General features: G+C 33.8%; 8 protein-coding genes across 8 annotated transcripts; 2 read left to right on the top strand and 6 right to left on the bottom strand.

The window, feature by feature from the left end:
* Positions 1-226: 226 nt before the first annotated feature.
* Positions 227-1,099, bottom strand: BX664DRAFT_348576 (ribosomal protein L13e; the record flags this gene model as incomplete). Its single annotated transcript, XM_051547575.1, has 4 exons — positions 227-235; positions 331-537; positions 616-789; positions 854-1,099. 4 exons carry the CDS (start codon positions 1,097-1,099, stop codon positions 227-229), a joined length of 636 nt encoding a protein of 211 aa, XP_051401803.1.
* A 509-nt stretch (positions 1,100-1,608) lies between these two features.
* On the top strand, positions 1,609-3,583 carry BX664DRAFT_329494 (arsenical pump membrane protein-domain-containing protein). The gene is made up of 3 exons (XM_051544796.1): positions 1,609-2,165; positions 2,236-3,265; positions 3,401-3,583. The coding sequence occupies exons 1-3, from the start codon at positions 1,625-1,627 to the stop codon at positions 3,549-3,551; spliced, it is 1,722 nt and encodes a 573-aa protein (XP_051401802.1). The 5' UTR covers positions 1,609-1,624; the 3' UTR covers positions 3,552-3,583.
* A 154-nt stretch (positions 3,584-3,737) lies between these two features.
* On the top strand, positions 3,738-4,713 carry BX664DRAFT_329493 (uncharacterized protein). The gene is made up of 2 exons (XM_051544795.1): positions 3,738-3,883; positions 4,029-4,713. Exons 1-2 carry the CDS (start codon positions 3,778-3,780, stop codon positions 4,610-4,612), a joined length of 690 nt encoding a protein of 229 aa, XP_051401801.1. The 5' UTR covers positions 3,738-3,777; the 3' UTR covers positions 4,613-4,713.
* Positions 4,714-5,229: 516 nt separating this feature from the next.
* BX664DRAFT_295041 (uncharacterized protein) lies at positions 5,230-6,217 on the bottom strand. The gene is made up of 3 exons (XM_051542131.1): positions 6,161-6,217; positions 5,651-6,044; positions 5,230-5,580 (listed from the first exon to the last, which is right to left on the bottom strand). Exons 2-3 carry the CDS (start codon positions 6,035-6,037, stop codon positions 5,266-5,268), a joined length of 702 nt encoding a protein of 233 aa, XP_051401800.1. The 5' UTR covers positions 6,038-6,044; positions 6,161-6,217; the 3' UTR covers positions 5,230-5,265.
* A 302-nt stretch (positions 6,218-6,519) lies between these two features.
* On the bottom strand, positions 6,520-8,369 carry BX664DRAFT_384794 (uncharacterized protein). Its single transcript, XM_051549205.1, has 2 exons — positions 8,035-8,369; positions 6,520-7,929 (listed from the first exon to the last, which is right to left on the bottom strand). The coding sequence occupies exons 1-2, from the start codon at positions 8,166-8,168 to the stop codon at positions 6,693-6,695; spliced, it is 1,371 nt and encodes a 456-aa protein (XP_051401799.1). The 5' UTR covers positions 8,169-8,369; the 3' UTR covers positions 6,520-6,692.
* Positions 8,370-9,841: 1,472 nt separating this feature from the next.
* Positions 9,842-11,541, bottom strand: BX664DRAFT_278257 (adenosylhomocysteinase). The gene is made up of 4 exons (XM_051541399.1): positions 11,453-11,541; positions 11,142-11,309; positions 10,993-11,075; positions 9,842-10,919 (listed from the first exon to the last, which is right to left on the bottom strand). Exons 1-4 carry the CDS (start codon positions 11,512-11,514, stop codon positions 9,943-9,945), a joined length of 1,290 nt encoding a protein of 429 aa, XP_051401798.1. The 5' UTR covers positions 11,515-11,541; the 3' UTR covers positions 9,842-9,942.
* Positions 11,542-12,076: 535 nt separating this feature from the next.
* On the bottom strand, positions 12,077-13,075 carry BX664DRAFT_329484 (Inositolphosphorylceramide synthase subunit Kei1-domain-containing protein). Its single transcript, XM_051544794.1, has 5 exons — positions 12,944-13,075; positions 12,830-12,858; positions 12,621-12,749; positions 12,311-12,532; positions 12,077-12,237 (listed from the first exon to the last, which is right to left on the bottom strand). The coding sequence occupies exons 1-5, from the start codon at positions 12,993-12,995 to the stop codon at positions 12,151-12,153; spliced, it is 519 nt and encodes a 172-aa protein (XP_051401797.1). The 5' UTR covers positions 12,996-13,075; the 3' UTR covers positions 12,077-12,150.
* An 835-nt stretch (positions 13,076-13,910) lies between these two features.
* On the bottom strand, positions 13,911-15,124 carry BX664DRAFT_295036 (uncharacterized protein; the record flags this gene model as incomplete). Its single annotated transcript, XM_051542130.1, has 3 exons — positions 13,911-14,689; positions 14,768-14,885; positions 14,990-15,124. 3 exons carry the CDS (start codon positions 15,122-15,124, stop codon positions 13,911-13,913), a joined length of 1,032 nt encoding a protein of 343 aa, XP_051401796.1.
* Between the last annotated feature and the right edge of the window lie 577 nt (positions 15,125-15,701).

Genomic DNA, 15,701 nt, shown 5'->3' with positions numbered 1-15,701 from the left:
TCCAAGTTCAATTCCAAACCGTATTAATAAGACTTTTCTAAATAAAAACGCGACAATTCTAAATCAAACAGTTGAAGATCATAAAATAATTAAAAAGAAGGAGAGAGAGAGAGATGAAGTTTATTGATAGCTATCCAAAATATATAAATAAACGACATGTAAAACGTTCTAAAACTAGCCAAAAGAGAGAAAGAGACAGACAGAGATGGAGGGAATGGAGATCCATTTATTTCTTCTATTAAATAGAAAAAAAAAAAAAAGGAGTTAGTATCCAAAATGATTCATTAAAAAAAAAAAAAAAGAATGCCTATCTATTTTATATCACTTTACCTTGTTAGCTTCTTCTTCAGCCTTGTCACGAGCACGCTTTTCACGAGCACCAAGAGTACGCTTTTCGGAACGAGCATAACGGAGCTTCATGTAAGCATTACCAGCCTTTTCTTCAGCAGTGATGGCACGAGCTTCAGGAGCAGCAGCAACTTGTTGAACGGGGAAGAGAGCACCCTTGAATTGGACAGCAGAAGCAACTTCAGCAGCCTAATCATTTCAAAAAAAAAAGAAAAAAAATTAATACACAATCATCCTTCACTCTTATTCCTTTTTTTTTTTATTTACTTCAGAATCACCCTTCTTGGGGCTACCAGCCTTACGAGGGAAGATGATAAGCTTAGCTTGGTAAGCCTTCAAGCGTTGAACGTTCAATTCAAGAGATTCTTGGGATCGGTTACGGCGACGGTGATCAACAGCAATACCAACGGTACGAGCATACTTGGCAGTAAGGCCAGCTTCCTATAATATATTATTTTAAAATATGAGTATATGTATTAATAGACAATTTATTAAAATAGATTACCTTGATTTCTTCGAGAGTGAAACCACGACCAGATCGTAACTTCATGTTGTAACGAAGAGTAGGGCAACGAACAGCAGGACGGAGAAGACCATCAACAGGACGAGGAGCAACACGAGTAGCCTTTTGGACACGAGCAACTCTACGGGCCTTCTTGCGACCAGCTTGGTCAAACCAAGTCTTGACACGGCGTTGCCATTGCTTACGGAAATGTTGGTTGGGCAATTGATTGTTGTGCTTCAAAACCATGGTCTATATAATGTAGATAATCGTAGTAGTTATAATTGTTCGTTGTCGTTGATAGTGAAAGTTGTAATGATATATATATATATATATAGAAGAAAAAAAAATAAAAAAAAAAAAAAGAGAATCAGTACTTGGTTTCTGAATTGAGGTACGAACCTATAAAGACCCAATCTCATCCATCCATCCATCCACCCATTCAATATTTCCCTATTTTTATCCATCTATCACATCCTTGGATGAATAGAATTGATTGATCATTCCAGATTCGCTTTTATATATATATACTACCGTGTTCTTTACATTGTAATGATATTTACCGTGAGGGAAAGAGAACGATTCTACAAATCAAAGTAAAATGGCCAATTGAGCTTGACACCCCAACCCGAGACCGCGGCAAGTTAATTCATTTTAACTACCGCCTTTTTTTTTTTTTTTTTTTTTTTTTTTTTTGGTAACGAAAAGGCACATTAAAAAAAAAAAATCTTTTTCTTTTTACTTTCTCATGAGTTTTACTATGAATTTTATTCAATGGATTCTGGCGTCAAATCAACAAATCTTGATGCTTATTCTTGGGTAACTTTAACATTCTTTTTATTGGCCATAGTATTTGTGATACGTCCTGTGAAAATACCACTTGGAAAACGACAAACTTCAACAACAAAACGTTGGTATCTTTATCTAAACTTGGCGACTGCTCCTCCCTTGGCTGTACTTATTCTATTACTATGTCAAGCAACGGATATAACAACTATCAAGATTGGACTTATTGGCTCATTAGGAATTCAACCATATTCGATTCTCATCTTGTTTTACTCTCTGGCCTATATATGTGTATCTCTAGATATGACTGGTATTTTTCAATTCCTTGCTTTCTGGGTAGCTAAACGTGCTGGAAGTCGAGGTCATCTTGCCTTTACACTCTTCTTCATCTTGACAAGTGTGATGAGTGGTTTAACTAGCAACGATGTGGTCATTCTCACTGGTACAGCATTCTTGGCTTATTTTACTCGCGTCTCTGGTATTCTTCCTATTGCTTTCATGATGAGTGAATTCATATCTGCCAATATAGGTAATAAAAGTTGAATTTTTTTTTTTTTTTTTTTTACTGATCTACTTTTTTTTTTTATTTCTTATAACAGCATCAATGGCTTTGTTTATTGGGAATCCAACCAATGTAGTGGTATCTACGGCGTACAACATTAGTTTTATCCAATATTCGGCATGGATGCTTCTTCCTACTATAGGTGGACTGATGATGGCTTACCTTATGTTACGGATTGTATTTCGACATCAACGTTATTTACCGAAAGAGGTTCCTGCTCCAGATGAAGAGATTGATCCTACTTCTTTCTTGATTGATCGATTTGGGGCATATTTTGGTATTGCGTTACTCGTGATTTGTTTGTTGACGTTGATTGGTACATCATTTGTGTCTGGTGTAGAAGTATGGATGGTAACACTTCCTTTTGGCGGAATAGCTCTTCTTAGAGATCTATGGTACGACGTCCGGCATAGAATACCGACTCCTGCAACAAGATCATCCTTCTCATCTGATCGTATGGTGTCTCTTTCTACGGTGAATCGGGATACTGTTTTGACAACAAGTGAATTGGATCATGAACTTTCGATCATACGTAGCAAGAAAACGGATGGAGATGGTACAAATAATCAACAAGAAGAAAAGTCCATAGAATATGATAACGATGATGATGATAGTATGATGAAGAAGCAAGAGTATATATCGTCAAGGTGGAAAGACAAGATTCGAATCATGCAACTATGGTGGCTGCATCAACAATCAAGATCAGTAACAATAACGGTATGGCGACGGTTGCCGTGGACAATCCTTCCGTTCAGTTTGGGCATGTTTGTTCTTGTTGAAATTTTATCTCAAGTTGGCTGGACCGGAACATTTGCCGGATTATTGGTGGGCTTGACCAAACATTACATGGTGGCGGTGGTGGGAATGATGATAGTGACCGTTATTTTATGTCAACTTCTCAACAATCTACCTGCGACGATTTTATTGACACGGATCATTGAACAGGAACAATTTACAAATCAGATGGAACAGTCCCCTATTGTGAAGAATGCAATACTTTTTGGATTGATTGCTGGTAGTAATCTTGGCGCATGTTTGACGTTAGTTGGAAGTTTAGCTGGTATCATGTAAGTTTGATATTTTATTGGTTATGATGATGTTATGACAAATGATGAAAAGAGGGACAGAGGGTTGAAAAAAAAAATAATCACTGAGTCAATTATTTTATATATATATATATATATATATCTATATTCCTATAGGTTTGAACATATATTGAGAACCAAAGGTATCTTGAATTTAGGATACTTTCAATTTGCGAAATGGAACGTCATGTTATTACCTAGTATAGTTATAACAGTCGTATGTATTTTGATTTTAGAATTATATGTCATTTTTATTATTATTCAATAAAAAACTATCTTTATATATTTAATCAAATGATGATCAAGTCAATTATTAAAAGAGACGGATGAGTGGTCAAGTAGTAGCAAAAAAAAAAAAAAAAGCCCTTTTTTGGGGCACCCCAATGTTTTTCGGCGGATGTAGAAATAGAAAAAAAAAAGGGGAACTTCTTTTTCTTACCTTCCTTGTTTCTTTCTTTCTTTTTTTTTTTCTTGTTTTAATTCCTTCTTTCACCATGTCTAGCTCTGTTATTGACATGCAATTGTTTTTTATGGGATTACATGAAAAGAATAATATCTTTTCTTGTAAAAACACCGATCAATTGTCATCGTTATGGGCAGGTATGTACAAAATAAAATAATAATAATAAACAAAAAACAATAAACAATAACATATATAAAAACTCATTTTCCCTCTTTTTTTTTTTTATTTTTTATTTTTTATTTTTTTTATTTTTATTTTTATTTATTTCATGAACGATGATAGCCTTTACCAAATGTAAAAGAAATTTACGTGATGGATTTCGACTTGAAAATATGTCTTGGCGATTATGGTATCGGGAAGTCATGATTCGGAAAAGATTGGATACAGAGACCGCCATTATCTTATCATCATCAACAGAACAACAACAACCTTATACCAACATTGATAATGATTATACCAACGGTTCAACATTAACTCGAACGCGCTCATTACCTTCTTTCTCTCAACAGCATGATATCATCGATACTTGTAAAGTGACATCTCCCAAATCATTACCAGAACCTCCTACTTCAACGTCAACATGCATGATCAAACGATCCAAGTTTTATATCGATCATGAGGATGATGAAGTCAGCTCTCTATATGACGATGATATGGATTCATCTTGTTATTCAAGTAGTGTATCATCTGATCCATCACTGGAGGAAGAACAAGATAATGATACCTTTGTTAATGGCAAAAAGAACTCCCTTCTCTCCAATTTATTACAACAAAAAGAAACAAGTCAATCAAATGGAGGCGGATTACGACGGTGCCATTGCTATAATAGATTAGATCAATGGTTTAATGAAGCTTTATCTTCATGATGATATCTAGTTGTTTAGTTTGTTAATTAGTTTTTATTATCTATGTAGTACTTTTATCACTCATCATCATTCATTAAAATAAAATAATACAATCATCCTTATCAAAAGTGTTTTTTTTTGTTTTGTTTTGCTGAGTATTAGGTTCTAGGCAATCATGACGGCAATCGGTGGCTCAAATAGAATATTTTTTTTTTTTTTTTTTAGTTCTCCCCCCAGAACGTGGGTTGGTGCAACCCAAAACCCTTTACACTGGATTGGGTTTCCCATTTTGACATAATTCTTGCATCTTTATTTTACAAATATTCCCACACACAAAGAATCCATAAAGTTAGATGAACTATATCTTTTTTTTTTTTTTTTTTTTTACTCGTATTTTTTTTTGACAAGTGAATTTTTTTTCTTTGTTGTCATCATCATCGTCATGTGAGGTCAAGCTTTTCTAGTAGTAATAACGATAATTGATTGTAAGTGGTTTATTTTGAAATCAAGTAAAAAGGAATGATAGGTAGAGAGAGATAAAAAGAAGCTCCGATTCATGCGGTTGGGATGAATCATCCATATCAAAACTATGTGTTACAATTTTTTTTTTTAATTTTATTTCAAAATCAAAGACATCTATATATTCTATATCTAATACTAAAAATAGGTACCTATTATGAAGAATCAACATGATGATGAGGGTGATGGATTTCTTCTTGATGATGTTTGGAAGCATTATTAAGCCAACTGAGATAGATGTTCCATAGAATACCAAGACTACTGACAAAAGGTAAACGGAAAGGAAGGGGCATGAAATTGAAGTTAATCCATTGTACCAGTGGCCATATTTTATAATTGGTGATCAATGCTGGTAAGAATGCATCCTTGAGTTTATCTTTGGCTCCTTCTAATGTCCCTGTTTCTGCTATACCCATAGTAGTAAAAAATAAGATTAATCCTGCCGGTGCAAATAATGATTGATCCATTGCCTATATATAAAAATAAAAATAAAAAAATAAAATAAAAAAAAAGGAAAACAACTAATTATATATATTTTACCATGCGTTTGAGTGCTATCAAACCAGCTGATTGTTTGATCGATTTTTGTTGAGTCACTGAAGTAGTATTAGGAAGAGGAAAGAAACGATCTAGAAACATATACCAAGAACCTGCCAAAGGAGCCACAGAAAAATTATAAAGAGCAAATCGAGCATTACGAGCAAAATCCAAGTGAAAAGAAGGAGATGGTGGTGGGAGATCATCATTTTGCAAATTGGGCGGCAATTGATTATGAATGGCAGTATGCGTCTTGCTATCTTTATAATTAATCCGTTGAGCCAAGCCGTCACCTATGATGCCAAGAGTACCGTTGGTGCAACATAACGTCAAAAGTGGTCGTCGATCATAACTCTTTTGATATAGTCCAAGTAATCGTTTGATTATCATAATTATGGTATGATGTCAAAATAAAAAAAAAAAGAAAAAGAAAAAAAAAAAAAAAGAAGAGAATGTTGAAGGGGAAAATTTGTATTTTTTTTTTCTCTTCTATTTTTTATTCATGGGATTAAGCGGAGTCCTCCTGGTTTACCCTTCTGACCTTCAACAGATTAATACAGTATACTAATTATATAGGCATAAAGACAAAAGTATTCACTGATCTTTGCGTCCAAAATTGGATTAAAATACCGATGGACCTTTTTCTTTAGAATTGAATTTATTTTTTTTCTTTTCTTTCTATTTTCTTTATACTTCCTTCTCCATGGTAAGTAAACACAAATGAAAAATTATTCATTCTTATATGATTAAAAAAATTAATTTTATAAATAGTTTATTGATCAAGAAACAAGATGAAAAACACACGTGTTTATCAAGATCCTGACTTTTTTTTTAGTTCTTGTATTGAAGAATGAAGAGCCAAAAAAAGAGAAAAGTGGTATTCATATAATACTAGGTAAGTAAAATAAAATAATAATAAAAAAAAAAGAAAGGATTGGAATGGGAATAAATAGTATAAGAAGATTATCTATCAAACAAACAAATAGAAACAAACACACAGAGAAACAGAAAAAAAAAAAAAGGAAACTAACAAAATTCACTAACTCTATTGTAGACCTGGTTTAGCAAACTTGGCACGGTTTCTTAATACTTGTCGATAGGCTTCACGTTTTTGCTTGGTGACTTTCTTGGACTTGACAGATGATTCAGCATTCTTAGTTTGACTAGCCTTGATACTTTTAGTCGCCTTATCATCCAATGCTTCTTGTTCTTGCAAGCTCAGTTTTTGACGTTCGATTTCCTGTTGTTGTTGCTTCTTTGTATCATCGACTACCGACTTGGCTTGGGCTTTGATCTTATCTTTGTATTCTTTTGCCTTGGATTTCCAATCATCAGCTACTGTTTTGCTACTAGGTAATTTGACGGTTTTTTGATGTTTGGTAGTAGGTGCTGATTCTTTTTTTTTGTCATTAGTGACACTCTTTTGTTTGGCAGATGTATCAGCAACCTTGGCTTTGGATGGTTTATCAGCAACCTTGGCTTTGGATGGTTTATCGGCAACCTTGGCTTTAGATGGTGTATCAGCAGCCTTGGATGGTTTGACGGAGTCCTTTTGTTGTTGTTGTTGTTGTTGGGCAATCCATTTCTTTTCTTCTTCAACGGCGATATTATCAGCAGCCATCAATTCTTTCATATTGGCAGATGAACTTGTTTCTGGCATCAAAGGTTCTTCTTCTTCTTTTTGTTGACCAAGCGGCAATTTGGATGTCACAGAATCAGCTACGGCTTTCACGGTATCAACAGCAGGTAACTTCTTGTTAGCGGTGTCATCATCAGATAATTTCTTTTCAGAATATGCCTGTTGGGGAACTTTGGGTGCGGATGATGGTTCGGATACAGTGTCGATATCATTATGGGATGAAATATGGGCAACTTTGGAATGTGTGTTGTGAAGACTCAACTTCTTTTTTTTGTTTTTGTCTGCTTTGTCGTTAGATGATGATGATTCAGGCTTTTCTGATGATTCAGGCTTTTCTGATGATTCAGGCTTTTCTGTAGGCTCTTCCTCTTCAGGCTTATTTGGTTTTTCCTGGTATGATTCTTCACTAGGTGCTTGTTCGGAACCGGTATCATCAGCGTTTTTGTCTTCAGTATTACTGGCTTCATCATCAGATTCAATGGTGAATGGATAACTTTGTGTGATGTCATCTATATTGTTACCAACACTGATCTCAACATAATATTCACCAGCTTCAGTTACATCCACCAACCAATCGAATGGGAATTCTTCACCACTTTCATCGACATTTTGACTACTCCATGTTTGGATATCTTTGACGACACTATAGGTAAATAACAACAACAAAAAAAAAAGTTTGTTTAGGGAACGAAAAAAAAGGAGGAAAATGACAAAAAAAAAAAAAAAAAAAAGGGAGAAATCAACTAACCTTCCATCTGCTTTTTTATGAAGTCTAGCCACAACATTTTGATCATCTTCGTCAGGCATATCTTCGACTAGAAACGAAATAGTATCACCAACTTTGTATGAAGCATTTGGACCGGGTGACAAAAAATAATCCATCTCAGCAACAACTGATGTAACGAAAAGAAGACATATGGTAGTAATGCCTAGATATGATGACTGAATGAAATCGGATTAGGATTATATAGATAGTATAGTTTATAGTTTACCTTCATTGTTTTGATTTACAAAATAAAAGATGAATTGGAAAATGTATATTGGAATACGGTAAAAGGAATGTATTGGGTTGTAAAAAAAAAAAAAAAAAAAAATATAAAGGAATGTATTGGGTGGAAAAAAAAGGTTACACCTTGGTGTATTTCAAGAAATGAATAATGGTATAAAATAAGAAAAAGAAAGAAAAAGAAAGAAAAAAAAGAAAAAGGATTATATTATCTTTATTGTATTTTTTTTTTTTTTATAAATGAATCTAAAAAAAAATCTTAGGAGAACATCCACATGTGGATTTGGGCAACAGTAATATATAAACTGATGAGTGTGTTTATTGATCAGCGATTAGAGCTACTAAAGAAAACACTCATATACTCTCATAACTTGTATCATCCACACCTAATAAACAGTTTCAGGGGTAATCCATTAGGAAGGGAGAAAAAAAGGTTCAATTCTCCTTTGTTGATATAAATCTGTGGTCTTTTTTTTTTTTTTTTTTACAGAACTCCTAAAATATATTGGTATCTCCTGTTTAACTACCATAAAGAGAGGGAGATCAGCGTCGTTCTTGACGAAGATGATGATAATAAAATAACAAAGGAAATTTAGATGATACTCATTATGTAAGATGACTCCCTCACCTTCTTTTTTCTGGTGATGACCAAAAGAGGCAATGATGGGAAATAAAAATGAATTATAACTGATTTCAACTTTGCGGGATGATTTTATCTAATATAATCTTTTTGACCATTTTAATATCCTCAAAGGAATGTTAAATCTATTACTTCTGTTTTAGTGTTTAATAAAAAAAAAAAAGTAATACAACAATCGATCTTTTTCTTTTTTTATTCTTTTCATGCGAGGTAGGTGATGATTCATATCACATATCTTTTTATACTAAATACGGTGTAAGGCAGTAAGAGCAAAAGGGTCCTAACCTTTGATTTTTTTTTAAAAAAAAAAGGAGGCTTCAGACGTTCGCACATATATGTAATATGAACTCCCATCCTTCTAAGAAACACTTGGTTCTTTTTTTTTTTTTTTTTTTCTGACTATCATACAATAGAACAGGAGGTTGACCTGAATAGACTTGTTTTTTTTCTACCTTTTCATTACTGCTATTTCATAAAAGAAATATTTATTGATTCACTTTCACACATGTTAAAAAAAAAAGCATTCAAAAAGAGAAAATAAGAGAGTACATGTTGAAATGATTTGTTTTTTTTATTGTTTTATATTCAATGTAAAAATATCCATTTGTTTTGTATTCTAGTATCAACTCTCATCAAAAAGAGTCATCATTCCCAATATATACACACACATTTGTTTCTTTTCCTTTTTTGCTCTAAACAACATGTTGAAACATCGTATAGAATTAAATAAATTTGAATAACAAAAGGAGGAAAATTCCCACTTTTCAAAAAAGAAAAAATGTGGAGTAAAAAAAAAAAAAAAAACAGAGAGAATGAAGTGATATACTAAAAGAGGAGAGAAGAGAGAGGGATGGGATAAGATAAATAAAATAAAATAAAATAGTATGAGGGAAACATAAAAGTCGATACAAAAAAAAAAAAATCCAAAATATCAAAAGATGAAGATTACTATATTACAAAAAAAAAAAAAAGAGGAATGGAAAGATTTGAATCAAAAGATCTGACCAAATTTAGTAACGGTAGTGATCAGGCTTGTAAGGACCTTCAACAGGGATAGACAAGTACTCGGATTGGACGGCAGACAATTCAGTGAGCTTGACATCGAGTTTACCCAAGTGAGCACGGGCAACTTCTTCATCCAACTTCTTGGGCAAGACATGAACACCAACAGTCCACTTATCGGGATTAGTCCACAAATCAATTTGGGCCAAAACTTGGTTAGAGAAAGAGTTGGACATGACGAAAGAAGGATGACCAGTAGCACAACCCAAGTTGACAAGACGACCTTCGGCAAGCAAGATAATGTGACGACCATTCTTCAAAAGGAAACGATCCACTTGAGGCTTGATGTTGACAACAGAGGCAGCGTTGTTCTTGATCCAAGCGACATCGATTTCAATATCAAAATGACCAATGTTGCACACAATAGCATCATCCTTCATTTGTTCAAAGTGAGCACCGGTGATAATATCACGACAACCAGTGGTGGTGACATAGATTTGACCTTCCTTGACGGCTTCTTCCATAGTGGTGACTTCATAACCTTCCATAGCAGCTTGGAGAGCGTTGATGGGATCCACTTCAGTGACAAGAACACGAGAACCGAAAGCACGGAGAGCAGCAGCACAACCCTTACCGACATCACCGTAACCAGCGACAACGGAAACCTTACCGGCAATCATGACATCAGTAGCACGCTTGATACCATCAACAAGGGATTCACGGCAACCGTAAAGGTTATCGAACTTGGACTTGGTAACAGAGTCATTGACATTGATAGAGGGCAACTTCAAGGTACCATTCTTCATCATCTTGTACAAATTGTGGACACCAGTAGTAGTTTCTTCAGAGAGACCCTTGATACCAGCAAGCAATTCGGGGTATTCTTCGTGAACAATGTTGGTCAAGTCACCACCATCATCCAAAATCATGTTCAAAGGCTTTCCATCAGGGAAGAACAAGGTTTGCTTGATACACCAGACGAATTCTAATTAGAATAAAATAATTAAGCATCAATAAAAAAAAAATCTCATTATTTAATCCTCATCTCTATTACATACCTTCATCAGTTTCACCCTTCCAGGCATAAACAGGAACACCAGTGGCAGCAATAGCAGCAGCAGCATGATCTTGAGTAGAGAAACTATAAGAGAATGAATTTTTTTTTTTTAGTTATTTGATCCAAAACATAATTTCAAGATGAACTTACATGTTGCAAGAAGACCAAGTGACTTCAGCACCAAGAGCAGTAAGAGTTTCAATCAAAACAGCAGTTTGGATGGTCATGTGCAAACATCCAGCAATACGAGCACCCTTCAAAGGTTGGCTAGGACCATACTTTTCACGGATAGCCATCAAACCAGGCATTTCGGATTCACTAGATGATAATAAAGAAATATTTAGTATAAAAAAAAAAAAAAACCAAGAACCCTTTTGTTTGACAGGTACATATTATAATTGTCATAAACACAAAAAGTTTTCCCTCGAACATATTTTTTTCTTTTTTGTAATCCTACTTACGCAATTTCGATTTCCTTACGACCGAAAGCAGCGAGAGAGATATCAGCAACCTTGTAAGACATGATGATGTATATAAATGTGTTGTTTTGAAAAAAAAGAAAAGAGTAAAGAAAAAAATAAAATAAAAAAGGACGCGCCGCTTTATAAATTTTTCCATTGGGTAAACTTGATTGGCCAAGGAAAAAAATTTTCATCTTTCCATCTGTTTTTTAAATCTCACTACGTAGCATCAGGGCACCTTTACCCACTCTGATTTGATGGCTGTGGCTTAAAAAGGGAATCTGTTCATAGCCCCATTCATTTTTACTATCAACGTGGACCAAATACCCATTTATCAATGGTGTTAGACTTGTACCTGATCAATAAATATTCTATCATCGACTTTTTTCTACAATATATTCAATCAGATAAAGTTATCATCATCTAAATCACTTTTGGGAACTGTTGTTACCCTTTTCATCTACAGTATCTCATCTATACTTTATAGAATGGTTTTTTTTCTTTTTTTTTTCTTTTTTCGCTTGAAAGCATCTCATGCGGAGAATCACATGATGGTTTGTGTTACTACATCAAAAATTTATTCTAGAAATGAATCCAGGTGTATATTATGTATTTTATTAAGATGTATTTTGTAAGGCGAGAATGGTATACTATGAATAAAAACTAAATATTCTATATTAAAAAAAAAAAGAAAACAACTATTCGAAATCACGATCAATGGATAACTTAGAATAACGATGACCCATAGAACGATAATAACTAGTAATGACAATGGCGAAGTAAAACTATATAAAGAGAGATAAAAAAAAAGAGAATGTGTGGGTGAGTTAGCCTTTTTCTTTTTTGGGTATCACTTACATGGATCAATCGTAGTACAACCAATAAGCATATGCTGACAATGCTTTCCATTCTGAATACATCATCATGTTCTTTCTGTTTGATAGGATTATCGGCTAATTCAGGTAAACTATGGTCGGTAAACGCATACCATTTGGTGGCAAACCATATCGTAGTTGCTGTACTGATAAAACAATCCACCCAATAGAATATCGTATACCAACGCACTATATCAATGTTCATCTAAACCAATATAAAGGAAAAAAAAAAAGAGAATAAATGAGGATGATTTCTATATATATATATATATATATATATATATTTCATTTACCGTATGTAAACCATAAAGACCATAAGCACAAATCAAGACTGCCAATAAAGAATAGATATAAACAGCAAATGCTACAGGATCCGAGAAATCGAACGATATAATTCCATAAAAACCAGATAATTTGTTGAGCTAAAACATAGAAAAAAAAAAAAGAGGGAACAATTGATTAAATACTTCAAATAAAGGAAAAAAAAAATGAATTCACTTACGATACCGAAGATAGTGATAATAAGTACACCTATTGTATATATAGAAAAAGACAGAATTAAGCTTTTTTTTTCCTTCTTCTTTTACTATCCACCAATAACATCATTTTCACTTACCAGTACTAAGTGGAATGAATCGACAACATGTCTGTGACTTTGATGAAGTCATAATGGTAGGAAGATGGAAAAGAAAAAAAGAAGGAAAGAGGGAAAATGAGTAATGGTTCCAAAAAAGAAAAAGAAGAAAAAGGAAAGAAAAAGGGAAAAATACACCCTTGCCTGTCTCTTCTTTTCTTTTTTTTTTCTGCTCGGGAAAAGTTAAGCCGACCACACCGAGATTCAAACAACGTCAGTTTTCCTTTTGTTCTATTCATATAAATTGCGGGATGATTCTATTACTTTTGAGTATACAATATAAATGATCAAGGACATAAATATATTGGTTATTTATATATAAAATTTATCATCGTCATCCTCTTTTGATTGGCTTTCGTGAGTTAAGTCTATTCAGATTTTTTTAAAAGTTGCCCTTTTTTTTTCCTTTTTTTGCCTGATTTTCTTTCTCACTTTTTGTTTTAAACTTTGGGTGTATATGTTCAATAGGTCACACTATCCTGTCACACATTGGACTACTGATTGGAAAAAAAAACAAAAGATATCATTATTGGACTTCGATGTACTAGTAAAGATAGATGGTTGAATAAAAAAAAAGAAATATAAAGTAATTCAAATGCAACACAACTGAATACTTGTGTTCTTTTTTTTTTTTTTTCCCTCCGTATGTTAGATATCTATGTTTGACTATTCCTTCTGTGATATTCAGTTACGCTATCACAAACTACAACAATCTAGGCAACTGACATCAGCAACCGATATGGCAACAAAGGAATGACAACTGAAAAGCGAGAAGTATATGGATTTTTTATATAGTGATAGTGTAATCCATTTATATATCGTCATCACAATAAAAAAATTTTTTTTTAACTTGTCATTTATTATTCTTTTTTTTTTATTTTTTATTACAAACATAATAGATTAAGGGGAGGGGAAATATACACAAAACTAGATAAATAAATTAAATTTTTCACATGGCATTATTTTTCACCGGTCGTTGGAAGGATTCTTGTACAGGCATACGTTTTTGACGAAAAGCAGCCACTTGAGCAGATAACCTTGGAGAATCAGTATTATTTTGATTGGGTTGGATGGCCGGTAAGACTTGTTGTTGTGAGAATTTACCAAAACCTTGTAACGCTTCATATTCATCTGATGTAATATCTACTACCGCCGGTGGACTTTTGGTCAAAGGATGGACTTCTTGTTCTTCCTCTTGGAGACTATAGATGGGTGCTTGTAAATCAGCCGCGGAAAGACGACGACGTCGACCAGGAGTTTCAGCAGCAGATGAACGACAAGTAAGAACTGCAGCAGCAGCCGCAGCATCTGATGAAGCCGATGAAGTGGATGATGTAGATGTGGTGGTAGACACGGATTGTAAAGAGCCACGACGGTAAGATGGACGGCGCGTTGGATAGTCAAAAATGCCAGGCGTTGTAGGTGGCATTGTATAATATGGTGATGATCGGAAAGTAGCAGACATGGGTTCTTCAGGTGAATCAGGTAAAGAAGGTGACTTGGATAAAGGTGGTGGATAAAATGATTGACTGAATGACATTCTTCGAGGAGGAGGTAACGTACGACTTTCGATCATGGATTGATTATACCCTGGTGAAGGTGAACGTGGTTGCCACTGTGGAGGAGGAGGATAATTTGTTTGATACATTGGTTGTTGTACAGATGAAGTTAATGGTGATGATGTATGTTGAATGCTGTGAGATCGATTCCTTTTATATTCTTCATAATCTGTTCCATATTCGTCTTCCCTCCGATTCAAATGGATCACTGATGCTGAATTACGTCGATGCCTTCCATCTTCTACACCACCAGCTTTGGATGATTTCTTTTTATTGCTTCGATTGTGAGTTTGAGTATGCTGCATCATATTGTCGAATCGACTGAACATTCTATCACATCCTGGTACAACACATTTGAACGGTTTCTATAGTGATCATGATCAAAAAAAAAAAAAAAGAAATAAATAAATAAAAGAGCAAGTTTCTTAAAAGTAGATGATTTTTTTTTTTAAAAAAAAAAAAAACTTACTTCACCAGTGTGTTTTCTAGCATGACGAGCCAAATGTTCACTTCTTGTAAAAACCATATCACAATCACCAAACCCTGTACAACGAAATAATTTTGGTTCAGATCGTCGTCCTACTGATTTCTTTCTAGGAGGCATTTAATATAATATATAATATAAAGTGGATGATTTAATAAAATAAAATAATAAAACAAAAAAAGAAAAAGAAAAAGAAAAGACAAAAAAAAAAAAAGAGAAACAGAATGGGAAGAAAAGGTCTAAAATAAAAAAAAACAGGGTGGGTCTCATTGATCTAATTCATATACAGCTTCTAGGTGAGACATCAGGGCCCAAATAAATTTCCCCCCTCCTTAGTGACACAGAAAATTTCAAACCCAGGGGTGAGACCAGCACTTGCTTTGAAGAAACTTTACATATTGATAGACTAGTCTATTTTACCTTTTTTTTTTTTCCCTTACAACTTGCATGCAACTCTTTTAAATAATCATTTCTACTTTTTTTTTTTAAAAAAAAGAATCATCCTATAAAGAAAGATAAATAATCAAGAAAGAAATAAAATATCATTTGTGAGAAAAATATATATATTTGCAGGTGACGAGAGCATTACCTCACAAAACACAATTCTTTAGAACAGAGACAATGACAAGGCAAGAAAATGTCAATCGGATATTGAAAAACTTCCATGCGACCTTGAATCCAGCAAACCGTATTCGAT

The sequence above is a fragment of the Halteromyces radiatus genome (genome assembly GCF_025201355.1).
Source record: "Halteromyces radiatus strain CBS 162.75 chromosome Unknown BX664scaffold_3, whole genome shotgun sequence".
Taxonomy (NCBI): domain Eukaryota; kingdom Fungi; phylum Mucoromycota; class Mucoromycetes; order Mucorales; family Cunninghamellaceae; genus Halteromyces; species Halteromyces radiatus.
Note: the sequence above shows the minus strand (reverse complement) of the source record. Positions and strands in the feature narration are given on the sequence as shown.